This window comes from Oncorhynchus gorbuscha, linkage group LG14, assembly GCF_021184085.1.
Source record: "Oncorhynchus gorbuscha isolate QuinsamMale2020 ecotype Even-year linkage group LG14, OgorEven_v1.0, whole genome shotgun sequence".
NCBI lineage: Eukaryota > Metazoa > Chordata > Actinopteri > Salmoniformes > Salmonidae > Oncorhynchus > Oncorhynchus gorbuscha.
In genome coordinates this window covers 51,314,430-51,326,828 of record NC_060186.1, presented here as the reverse complement: position 1 = coordinate 51,326,828, position 12,399 = coordinate 51,314,430, and the positions used below count along the sequence as shown (strand labels likewise).

Genomic DNA, 12,399 nt, shown 5'->3' with positions numbered 1-12,399 from the left:
GCTACCGCCAATGACAAGAAGCTGCCGTGTGGGGAATCGTAAGTGGCTCGTTTCAGCTAGTTTCATCTAGTTCTTGATACCATGTCTTGTTTTGAGGTGTTTTGATGGATTTCATGTCAATACTAACATAGCTAAAATTTGCTAGCTAGCTAACCAACAACTGTAACGATGTACTGTATTTAAGAGACAACAAGTGCTCATTGTAACAAAGTCTTCAATATTTGTTGAAAACATGAATACAAATCTCAACAATCTAAGCCAACCCTGTTTGTTTTACTCATAGTTGCACACGGTTGCTAATCAACCAACCCCCCTATTAATGGTAGGGGTGGTCCAGGGAATCAAACCCACTATCCTGGCATTGCAAGCGCCATGCTCTACCAATTGAGCCACAGAGGACCACAGACTCATCCACGTACACACAGCAACACACACACAGATGAAACGAGAAGGAAAGTTGTTGATCAATATCAAGTCATCTCTTTCTATATGCAGGGAGAGAGCAGTGAGTTTAGATTCAGAATTCCCCAAAGGGGACCACTTCCCCCTCTTAAGAGCTTTCTTAAAAACAAGCACCAACAAAATGTTCAGATGAAAAACACAGGGAAGAGGGCTGGCCAGACATAACCTCCAACAAGAAAATGAGTCACAAACAAAACCTGCCAAGAGGCTTTTGACAGCACACAGCGTTCGTCTTGTTAGTCATCACGTTAATGAGAGAGAAGGAGTGGGAGAGCTCTTTTAACACAGCTCACTATTAAGTGGATGGTGCTCCCAACTGATGCTAATCTGCTTCTTATAGTCTCTAGACAGAAATAATATACATATGCCAGGCTATACATTAACTTACATACTAAGGGAAGCCTATTTTTCTCCCATATCTAAAGAAATCCAGCATATTCACTCCTATGCCTTACCATCTCCATATCAGAAATGCCATCTGTGGTCAAGGTCTGGTGGGCTCTATAAAAGCTAGGCCAGCTACAGAATGGTTCAGTGGCGCGGTAAATTCATCATTGACACCAATCTGTTGAGGCCCCTGGGGGCCAGTGGTGGGGTTAGGGCCAGGCGGTGGTCTTCTGGGGCCTCGGCTCTAACTCCAGGAGACTGGTAGCTCCAACCACCATGTGACGATGCGTGCAGAAAGCCCTTTCATTCGCCATAAGCGGGGAGAAATGAATTTGTTACACAGACCCAGTCATCTCCATGACAACCTGAGTTTTAATGAATATCTGACAAACTGGGCTGCAGTCTCACTGGGCGAAAAATGTGAAAAGAATGCAGGTTGCTCTATCCTTGCTATTAAAAAACATTATACAGTGTGTAGCTATGTGAGAAGAGATAACATATTACATATCAAGCTATAGTGGTCCTTCTGTAGCTCAGTTGGTAGAGCATGGCGCTTGTAACGCCAGGGTAGTGGGTTCGATCCCCGGGACCACCCATACGTAGAATGTATGCACACATGACTGTAAGTCGCTTTGGATAAAAGCGTCTGCTAAATGGCATATATTATTATTATTATTATTATATTATTATTATTATTATTATATTATTATTATATTATTATTATTATATTATTATTATATTATTATTATTATATTATTATTATTATTATTATTATATTATTATAGACATTTCTTTCATTTGGTACAGTAATAGTGCTGCGAAGCCACCCACATGTTCAGGTTTTGTGATATTTCTTTAAAGCTAAGCTATGTGGATTTGACCCTGACAAAAATCCCTCTCTGGTCTTGGTTGTGACAAGGGTTGTGCAGTGAGAGGGAAGAGTTGAGTGTGTATATAAGGACTCTCGCAGGCCTTGGACTGATGGGGCAGAGCACGCTACACTGGCTGCAGGAGACTGAAGCAGACTGGACAGAGAGGTTGTTTATTCTCATGGCTGAGACAAGCCACTGGCGTTACACGCCCCCCTCCTTCCTCCTCCTCCTCCCTTATTTATTCCCCCCTTCCTTCACCCTTGAGGCCCCCTGCTGCTTTTACCTACCGGGCAGCAAGTTGGTTAGCGTCGGATGAAAAACAATTTCCAAACCCAATAATAATCATCCAACAGGTTTGCCACCTCGAGAGCACCCTCTGTCCTCCCTTTTGTCCTTGTACCCCCCTCTGCCTGTTCTCAGCGATGTGGGCGGCTAGACTCAGTCCTCAGCTCAGGGGGGCTATCATAAGGGCAAGGAGAGGGATGGAGGGTACGAAGGGAACAAGACTTCCATGGAGGGCTGCTCAAGAAAAAACGGTCACTTTGGATTGGTTAGCCGAGCCAAACCTTGACTTGTCAGACTCAGGGCTGTATTGTTCTGAAGCGGTTTCTTTCTGGACCAGGGAGGAAGCCACGGCAGCTAGATGCCGGGCAGAGGCCATTCAGAGTAAGGTGCAGACAGAATAACAATCTAGAGGCAGGCTCAGTTTGCAAGAGCATCATAAAATCAGCTGAAGTGTTTCAAGGTCCAGACAGTGTGTAGTCAAAACACTGGCTTACCAAAACAGAGCTTTGAGCATCGATAATGACACCATTCCTCACTTCTGTGGTTTGGGGGACAGTATAAAACAAAGCAGAGACCCCACTTCCCAAAACAACTGCTTTTATGTGCCAACCACGATGCTATCAACCCACAGCAGAGAATACTTCAAAGCTGTGGAGAGGGAGAAGTATTTGCAATAGTCTGTGAAGTTAACGTAACTGAGGGAAACAGAGGGGAGAGTGAAATCATTGAAGGCTTTGGGTCTTTACGCCTGTGAATAGAGTACAAGGACGACTGATGCAAGGGAGGAGTGAGTGAGCTATTTTAAGCTGCCTAGTGGGTGTACAATGTATGTCTGTACAGGTCCAGGTTCAAGGTATTGACCTCTTCTGATTTGAGTGATGCTCCAGCATTGGAAATAGTGAATGATATATTTGAAGCCGTGGGCTGACTGTACAGTGTGTATATAAAACAGACAGAGACCGACAGAATGGTGATGTTTGAGTGCAGGACTCACCTCTTCAGGTTTAGGAGGGCCCAGGGGATGCCTGTGGGTGTTTTGAATGCAGGCAACAGCTTCTCTCCCAGTTGTATGGCCTTCTTCCTGAACACCTACCGAACAAACAGAGAGAAGAGAGATGTATCAGCAACCCAATCTACCCCCGTCTTTCTGTCAATCTTGTCTAATGTCGGAGACGTGGTGACAAGGCGCTGATCCATGGACAATGGGTTAGGGTTAACTCTTCCTGTCACATGGGCATTTTATCTCACATGCAGTGTTGCCCTTCTTCCTGTTGGAAATGAGAGGCTGTTTCCTGATTTGTGAGAGAGGGGGAGGGGGAGAGAGGGAGCGAGAGATAGAGCGACAGGAAGAGGGAGACAGAGCAAGAGTGTTTAGGACTACATCCGGCAGCAGGCTGATAAAAGCCAATCAGATAAGAGCGGAGCGTGGCAGGTCTGAGGCTATCCTTCCCATCCTGTACTGTACTTAGCTCCACAACGCTGTGCTGCCTCACACCATCCCTCCACATTTTGTTTTGTTACAGCCTTTTTCTAAAATTGATTAAATCATTTCCCCCCTAATCAATCTACACAAAATATCCCATAATGACAAAAACATAAATACCTTATTTACATAAGTATTCAGACCCTTTGCTATGAGACTCAAAATTGACCTTGGGTGCATCCTGTTTCCTGATCATCTTTGTGATGTTTCTACAACTTGATTGGAGTCAACCTGTGTTAAATTCAATTGATTAGACATGATTTGGAAAGGCACACACACGTGTCTATAGAAGGTGTTACAGGTGACAGGGCATGTCAGAGCAAAAACCAAGCAACGAGGTCGAAGGAATTGTCCATAGAGTTCCGAGACAGGAACGTGTCAAGGAATAGATCTGGGGAAGGCTACCAAAACAATTCTGCGGCATTGAAGGTCCCCAAGAACACAATGGCCTCCATCATTCTTAAATGGAAGAAGTTTGGAACCACCAAGAACCTTCCTAGAGCTGCCCCACCAACCAATCTCTGCAATCGGAGGACAAGGGCCTTGGTCAGGAAGGTGACCAAGAACCTGATGGTCACTGACAGAGCTCCTCTGTGGAGATGGGAGAACCTTCCAGAAGGAAAACCATCTCTGCAGCACTCCACCATATCAGGCCTTTATGGTAGAGTGGCCAGACGGAAGCCACTCCTAAGTAAAAGGCATATGACAGCCCACTTGGATTTGCCAAAAGGCACCTAAAGGACTCTCAGACCATGAGAGAAAAGATTCTCTGGTCTGATTAAACCAAGATTGAACTCTTTGGCCTAAATACCAACCGTCATGTGGGGCGGTTAGAGCGTTGGACTAGTAACCAGAAGGTTGCAAGTTCAAATCCCCGCGCTGACAAGGTACAATTCTGTCGTTCTGCCCCTGAACAGGCAATTAACCCACTGTTCCTAGGCCGTCATTGAAAATAAGAATTTGTTCTAAACTGACTTGCCTAGTTAAATAAAGGTTAAATAAATAAATAAAAAATATAAAAAAAATGTCTGGAGGAAACCTGGCACCATCCCTTTGGATGCTGAGGGGATGTTTTTCAGCGGCAAGGCCTGGGAGACTAGTCAGGATCGAGTGAAAGTTGAACGGAGCAAGGTAGAGAGATCCTTGATGAAATCTGCTTCAGAGCACTCAGGACCGCAGACTGGAGCAAAGGTCCACCTTCCAACAAGACAACAACCACAAGCACACAGCCAAGAGACCGCAGGAGTGGCTTCGGACAAGTCTCTGAATGTCTTTGAGTGGCCCAGCCAGAGCAAGGACTTGAACCCAATTGAACATCTCTGGAGAGACTTGAATATAGCAGTGCAGCGACGCTCCCCATCCAACATGACAGAGCTTGAGAGGATTTGCAGAGAAGAATGGGAGAAACTCCCCAAATCCAGGTGTGCCAAGCTTGTAGCATCATACTCAAGAAGACTCGAGGCTGTAATTGCAGCCAAAGGTGCTTCAATAAAGTACTGAGTAAAGGGTCTGAATACTTATGTAAATGTAATAGTTATTTTTAACAAATGTGCAAAAATGTCAAAGATTTGATGTAACGTAAACAAAATGTGGAAAAGGTCAAGGGGTCTGAATACTTTCCGAATGCACTGTACATCTATCAACCCGTGGAGATCACATCAGGGGCAGGGAAATGTCACCAGCACTTTCTGTTCAGTAATGCACTGTACATCTATCAACCCGTGGAGATCACATCAGGGGCAGGGAAATGTCACCAGCACTTTACATTAAATTATATACAATGACACCAATATACAATGACAGGTAGGATATGAAAGGCACATACACATCTTAACGTCCGAGTCCTGAGAGGATTCTGTACCGTAGGAAATAGGAATACTAAATGTAGAATAAATACATTCCCTATGAAGTCCCCAGAGTTTCTGTGAATGCACTCACAGTGTGGATTGAAGATGCCCCAGTCAATAATTAGAATTTCATGCAGACACTTCGGCTCTGAGATAAAGTGCTTTGGGTGCAGCTAAATCCAGCATATAAGAATGCTAAATTTAGTCGCAAGAGCTACTGTAACAAACAGAGATAACAAAGCTGTAGACATGATCATATCTGTGTATTCTATCAATGCTCCACCAGCACATGTTCATATACCACACTGAACAAAAAATATAAAAGCAACAAACCATTTCAAAGATCTTACTGAGTTACAGTTCATAGAAGGAAATCAGTCGATTTAAATACATAAATTAGGCACTAATCTATAGATTTCACATGACCAGGCAGGGCCGCAGCCATGGGTGGACCTGGGATGGCATAGGCCCACCCACTTGGGAGCCAGGTCCACCCACTGGGGAGCCAGGCACAGCCAATCATTATTAAAGACAGAAATACTCTTCAGCACCCCTCAGATGATCTCGCAGGTGAAGAAGCCAGATGTGGAGGCCCTGGGTTGGCATAGTTACACATGGTCTGCGGTTGTGAGGCCAGTTGGACGCACTGCCAAATTCTCTAAAATGACTTGAGGTGGCTTATGGTAGAGACATGAACATTCAATTCTCTGGCAACAGCTCTGGTGGACATTCCTGCAGCCAGCATGCCAACTGCACACTTCCTCAGAACTTGACATTGTGACATTTTGTTATGTGACAAAACTGCACATTTTAGAATGGCCTTTCATTGTCCCCAACACAAGGTGCACCTGTGTAATGATCATGCTGTTTAATCAGCTTCTTGATAGGTCACACCTGTCAGGTGGATGGATTATCTTGGCAAAGGAGAAATGCTCACTAACAGGTACGTAAACAATTTGTGCACAACATTTAAAATAAAAACTTTTTGGGGGATGTGTTTGAAACAATTCTGGGATCTTTAATTTCAGCTCGCGAAAAATGGGACCAACACTTTACATGATGCATTTACATTTCTGTTCAGTATAGTTCTAATGTGACATAGAGCCGCCAGAGCAGGTTGTGTGCGGCTGTGAAGAACAGAAGGCGCGGAGACGTCTGCAAGCAGCATCAATAAAGAAATAACCAAGACTATGTTTTATTGGTATATGGATGGAATGCTCACTCATTCCATACCCACATCAACCACCTTCAGTACCGCAACAAAGCATCCTTCACCCACTCTGCCAAGTACACCCTTGTAAAAATGACCATTCGGAACTATGGCGATGTAATTTACAGTCTTGCCCCGAAAAAAGATAGATGTCATTTGCCACACTGCCATCCACTTTGTTACCACTTCAACACTCATCACCGTGACCTTTACACCCTGGTCAACTGGCCCTTGTTACATACACGATGCCAGACTCACTGGCACTAATTTATTAAGTCCATCATCTACCTCAGCTCACTCCTCAACATCTCCACTACCAATAGCAACCTGCGCTCTGGTAGATGTATCACACTGGTCATTCCCAAAGTTCGCACTTCCTTTGGCCGTCATTCATTCCTTTGGCCGTCATTCATTCCTTTGGCCGTCATTCATTCCTTTGGCCGTCATTCATTCCAGTTTTCCGTCATTCATTCCTTTGGCCGTCATTCATTCCTTTGGCCGTCATTCATTCCAGTTTTCCGTCATTCATTCCAGTTTTCCGCTGACTGGAACAGGCTGCAAAAGACCCTCAAACTTGACATATTCATCCCTCCACACTCCTTCAGAAACATTAAGTGAGCTGCTATCTGATCAATGTACCTGCTGATTATTAAGTCTTCTGTGTTGCCTTGACCTTTCCTGCTCTAACACACTGAATATTTCTTAGTGTTGTATATTTGGTGAATTTGTACCTTTCCTCTGTATAGTGTATGTTTGATTTTTTTTATGGTATTGTGTTGTCCTGTTCACTGTTGCAATGTTATGCCTCTAGGCCAGGTGATTATTGTAAATGACAATTGGTTCTCGATTGACTTATCGGGTTAAATAAATGACCATTAAAAAAATAAAATAATTGTCACATGCAACAGATAGGTGAGGTTTGTGGAAGCACAGCCATTCCAGGGACCTGTGCCACACGGCTTCCTGCTAATCCAATTGATGTGAAAAGATATTCTCTCCTCTATGAAGTAGTAAAATGGCTTATTTCAGATAATGAAGGAGAAAGGGTAGCAGCTTTAAAGAATGCCCCACTGGGTACCAGCCACTCCATAATGGAGAATGTCTCACCATGAGCTGCCTGCTCTGAGGGGACACGAATGAAAAGGGTAAAAACGCAACTTGTCAAATATTAGTGTCGTAGAGCAAGAGCCGATGTCTTGAAAGTAATTGAATTTGGTATGTTCAAAAAGTGGAGGTTGATGGATATGTAAAGAGTAAGAGCTTAGACGGGTGCTGGCAAACTTTCAAAAGAGGCATTTGGTAGCCATGTCAATACGGGGCGGTGCTACATGACATCAAGTGGCGAGGTTGCTTTCAGCTCATTGTGTTACCGGATGCCCACTGAGACTTGTGTCGTACTCAAACAACACAGCTCGGTCTGTGTGCGTCAGCCACCAAATAATTACTTTGTCTCCCGCCGTGTCCTTGGAGTCTCTGGACAAGGTCACCTGTTAACCTGTTCTACTAAATCCACAGCGCTGTTCCTTCTGCCCACTGCTGTCCCCTCTGCGATGAGACGTGGGCTGTCTACCTCACTCATTCACCATTGAGTTAGTCTGTCGCCTCCAGGATCCGTGTTATTACATTGGACATTTATAGCTCGTTTCTGAGCAGATTCTGAAAGTAATCTGGAGCCCCCGCAACGTATGTAGGGGACACCCACAAATAATTCCATCCCACCAGGTTTGGCATATATGCTGTACACAGGTCATAAATGGAGATATCCTGCATAGCTACGTCTCATCCAATTGGTGTGATTAATGCCTTTAATAATGCCAGGACGCTGGGGAATAAATTAACTACAGCACCACCTAGAGTCATCAAGCAAACTGTCAACAAGGTTTACAAAGCAATCAAATGATCTGCACCACCAAACAACCTGGCCAGGCGAGATGGACGGCAGATAACATTAGCAAATATTGATGATGATAATCATATTCCAAACACACTCCAGTGAGTTTGGATAATGATTTATCACTGATGTGAGAGGCTATGCTATGAAGTAGAACTCAGACATGTGTTATACAGATGATAAACAGCAACGGCGGTTTTTGCGGGTTTCCTGACACTGAACGTGGATAACGCCAGACTCATTTGGACGGTTCAGGTCAGAGTAGACAAGGAAGGAAGAAGTGGTTGTAGTTCTGAAAACAGGGAGATGTCTGGTTTCACTACTTTCAACTTGCACACAACTTCTTTCTGCAATAGGAGCCATTATATTCGTCCTCTACCAAGACATTTAGAGCTAGGGAATAAGGACATAGCCACCGAGCACACAGAGAGAGAGACATAATGGGCGAGGGTAAGTGTGTGTGTGATGCTGTGATGCTGTGTGTGTGTGATGCGTGTGTGTGATGCGTGTGTGTGTGTGTGTGTGTACAACAGGGCTATGTGCCTGTCACTGGGAGCCAGGCTAACGGGTCCTGTGCTTTGGGGCTGTGGGGAGGAAGGCTGGACATGCCACTAAATAAGATGAATTACCGTGCCTGACCAGGGGTGACTGGGCCGCCTCGCGGGACACAGCCCAAATTACTCCACGTGTCTGTGACAGGGATCTGGTGCCTCCGATAGATCAGCCCAGAGCCCCCACCCCAGCTATACCTGGATAAAGTGTCAGGGAGGGACTGGGGGGGCTCTGGGATGGGATCTCCAATACCTTGCCATGACTCTCCAGGGAGCACACATCACAGGTCAACAACAGGACTGAACACGGCACCATGGAAATTCACTTCAACGTGGCTACTGAACCATAGGTCAGATCTGAGAACTGACTGTACCTGCTTCTACTGTAGCCGTTGTGGATTAATATCACATAATACAATATCAAATACAGATAGATACTCGGGTGGCTGTGGTGATATTATGATAGATTTTTAAATCTGAGATCTCCATTGGCATGAGCACAGTCCTGCAGATGTCTGCACAGGCGTCTGTTGAGGATGACAGTGACTAGACAATAGCATTGTATCCAGACTGGATCTCTCATCAGCTCATCAGACAGAGTGGTCTGACCCTCTTAAGATGCCACCCTGCACTCAGCAGGCTAAAGCCTGAAAGGGGCCTGAGATATTAATTGCTGGGAGAGAGCAGCTTTTGTCCGATCTAATTGTGGTGAGCTGCACAAAACACCAGGCAGGACAGGGGAGGTCAAATTGCATTAGGGAATGAAACCCAGCACACCGTTTACCAGAGTGCACTCTCCCAGTTCATTTCCACCTGAGTGAGGGACTCGTAGCAGCGCTGTCCTCCATAAAGACCGAGGAGAACAACACCATTCAAACAGGCCTCTCGACGGAACCGGGACTTTCCGACTAATTGAGAAATCATTTCTTGCTGAAAGTTCAACGCTAAACTGTGACTTCAGAAAGGAGTCCCCTGGGGCTTTTTGCTGTGCCTAAGCACTTAAAAGATTGATTAGGCCATCGATTGGGCAGTGCCAGTGAGAGAACTCACCTGGCGTCCCTGGCATTTTCAACCTGATGATTGAAAAGTAACAAACTGAAGTCTTTGAGATCAGGGGTTGTGCCCCTTCCTTTAATGTGCTGCTGAGGAGCAGCTTTTTATATTAGCAAAGAGAGCCTGAAGATCTCTCACCTCACATCTAAAATGACGACTCAGACCTTTCTCCATTCCTTAATGAACTATTAAGCAGCGAAAGAGAGAACCCCACTCCCCCACTACACCCCAATAAGTATTTTTTAGAGGAATGGCGTGCCTGTGCTTTACAATTACTAGGTGTCGTTTGTAGTTTGTGCCTCTCTGCTATGCTGACATTAACGGAGCTAGCCACAATAGATCATGTCCTGGGTGCAGGGGGAGACATTGTGAAAGGGCACTTCAAGGCAATTACCACAGTCATTTGGAGGGATTTATCTTAAGTCAGCACTGTGGGCCGCAGCACTTATTACAGCTAAGAATCCACAGCAGTGAGGGAGAGAGGGAGGGAGAGGGCTAGTGAGAAGTGGATTTTGTGGGAGGTAAGGAGGGATAAAATGCCATAGGGAAAGAGAGAAAGTACACGAGAAAAGTAAAGAGAGATTCTGAGGGGCAGCAGTAAACCCAAATTAAGAGACCTAGATCGTCCGTCCGTCCGTCCGTCTCTACTCAAACACCAGGAGTCTTAAAGGTCAGACCAGGTGCAGGAAAACTGACTTCTTTGCCACAAGTGAGTTCCATTGACAGCTCTGACATATAGGCAGTGGAATGGACTATCTGAGACGAGAGCTGATAGCCTTGGCCTCCTTAGCTGAGAAGCAAACATTTCCCCCATCTACCGTAAAGACCATCTAGCGTAAAGACCAAAAGGGCACTTCAACCTCTGCCTCAGCCTATTAACTGACCAGGGCCCAGGTGTGTGGCTTAAGATCACTGCAATCCAACAAGGTTTTCAGATTATGGTCTATAAGCACTCTTAAGGCAGCATGAGAGTCAGAGTGAGAGAGACCTAAATGCCAGAACTAGACAAGAGAGAGACAGACAGACGAGCGAGACAGAGTCCCATCCTGCGACCTAAGCGTTATGTATCAGGTGCTCAACACGGCTCACACCTACTGTAATGGTCCGAGCCTAAACCACACGAAAACAACACTAGACACCATGGAACATAAAGCTTTTACTATCTAATCCTGGAATATACAAAGTCTGGGGTTATCTGCCTTTGGCCTAAAGAGCTGGAACCCAGTCTTCATTAGCATTTGTTTAAGCGGTTTTCTAGTGACATTTATTTGAATACATCCATAAAAGTTAGCTAATGATGTTCGATTTCACCTGGCATAGAAAATGTGCTCTCTACTCAGGACACTGTTGTTCAGAGGAGCTAGCCAACAACACATAAAAAAATTACTTCAAACTGATGCTGGAAAGACTAGCTGCATTTGTTTGAACTGTTTTCTATTGACATCTCTGTGTACACATCCATGAAATGATGCCGATTCATGATTTTGACTGGCTGAGAAAATCTGCCTGCCTGTCTGTCTTGTCCCGACCCCTACACTTTCATTACTATGGGACAGCTGGAGATCGAATTTCAATATTGTAACAATGGTGCAAATGTCAGAGACGGACAACGAGGTTTATACAAATTTCTGCTATTGCAAACCAATTGCTAGTCTAAAAGAAACATGAGATAATGTCTCGATGCTTTTTACAGTGGAGATCAAGTTGATAAATTGTCTGGCTGGGCTGATGAGACTGTGAATTGCGCAGTCAGATGGAACAGAGTAAATAGGCATTTCAACATCATAGCTTTAGCTGGTGGTAACTTGTGAAATAGACAGTCTGAAATGTGGTTTTAACCAATCAGCATCCAGGATTAGACCCACAAATGAAATAAAGACTATTTAATTCCCTTCATCTCAACATTGGTGTGTCATCAACAATCATGCATGTCAGGTCAGTACACACCCCCAGATATTCTTACTACGGATCTACACTGATCTCAAAAACGAGCTCTCCAGAACCCACATGACAGAACTCCGTCGCATTAACGGGCAACTTTAACCCCTGTGAATTGATTGATATATTTCTAAAACTGGCTAGAAAATCGAATCTAAAAAAAGGTGGAAAAAGGGAACATCAAAAAAGATAACTTCAAAAGGAAAAATGGATTGACAATTAATGTTCCATTGCAAGACAACTAAGAGTTTCATCAAACCAAAAACACATATCATATACCAACAGGCCCTAAGCCAATATAAGAAGTTATTTCAAAGGAATAAATCCTTCTATATGACTAATGAGCTTGGCAAAATATATATATATCTTTTTTATTTCACCTTTATTTAACCAGGTAGGCCAATTGAGAACAGGTTCCCA

At 44.5% G+C, this 12,399-nt stretch overlaps 1 protein-coding gene across 1 annotated transcript in view; it reads right to left on the bottom strand.

Annotated features, from left to right (window-relative positions):
- Positions 1-12,399, bottom strand: part of LOC123995065 (mannosyl-oligosaccharide 1,2-alpha-mannosidase IA-like) — a 165,074-nt gene that overhangs the window by 41,938 nt on the left and 110,737 nt on the right. Inside the window, exon 5 of the mRNA XM_046298356.1 lies at positions 3,001-3,095. Coding sequence (XP_046154312.1) covers positions 3,001-3,095 — 95 coding nt within the window. The remainder of the gene's footprint in view (positions 1-3,000; positions 3,096-12,399) is intronic.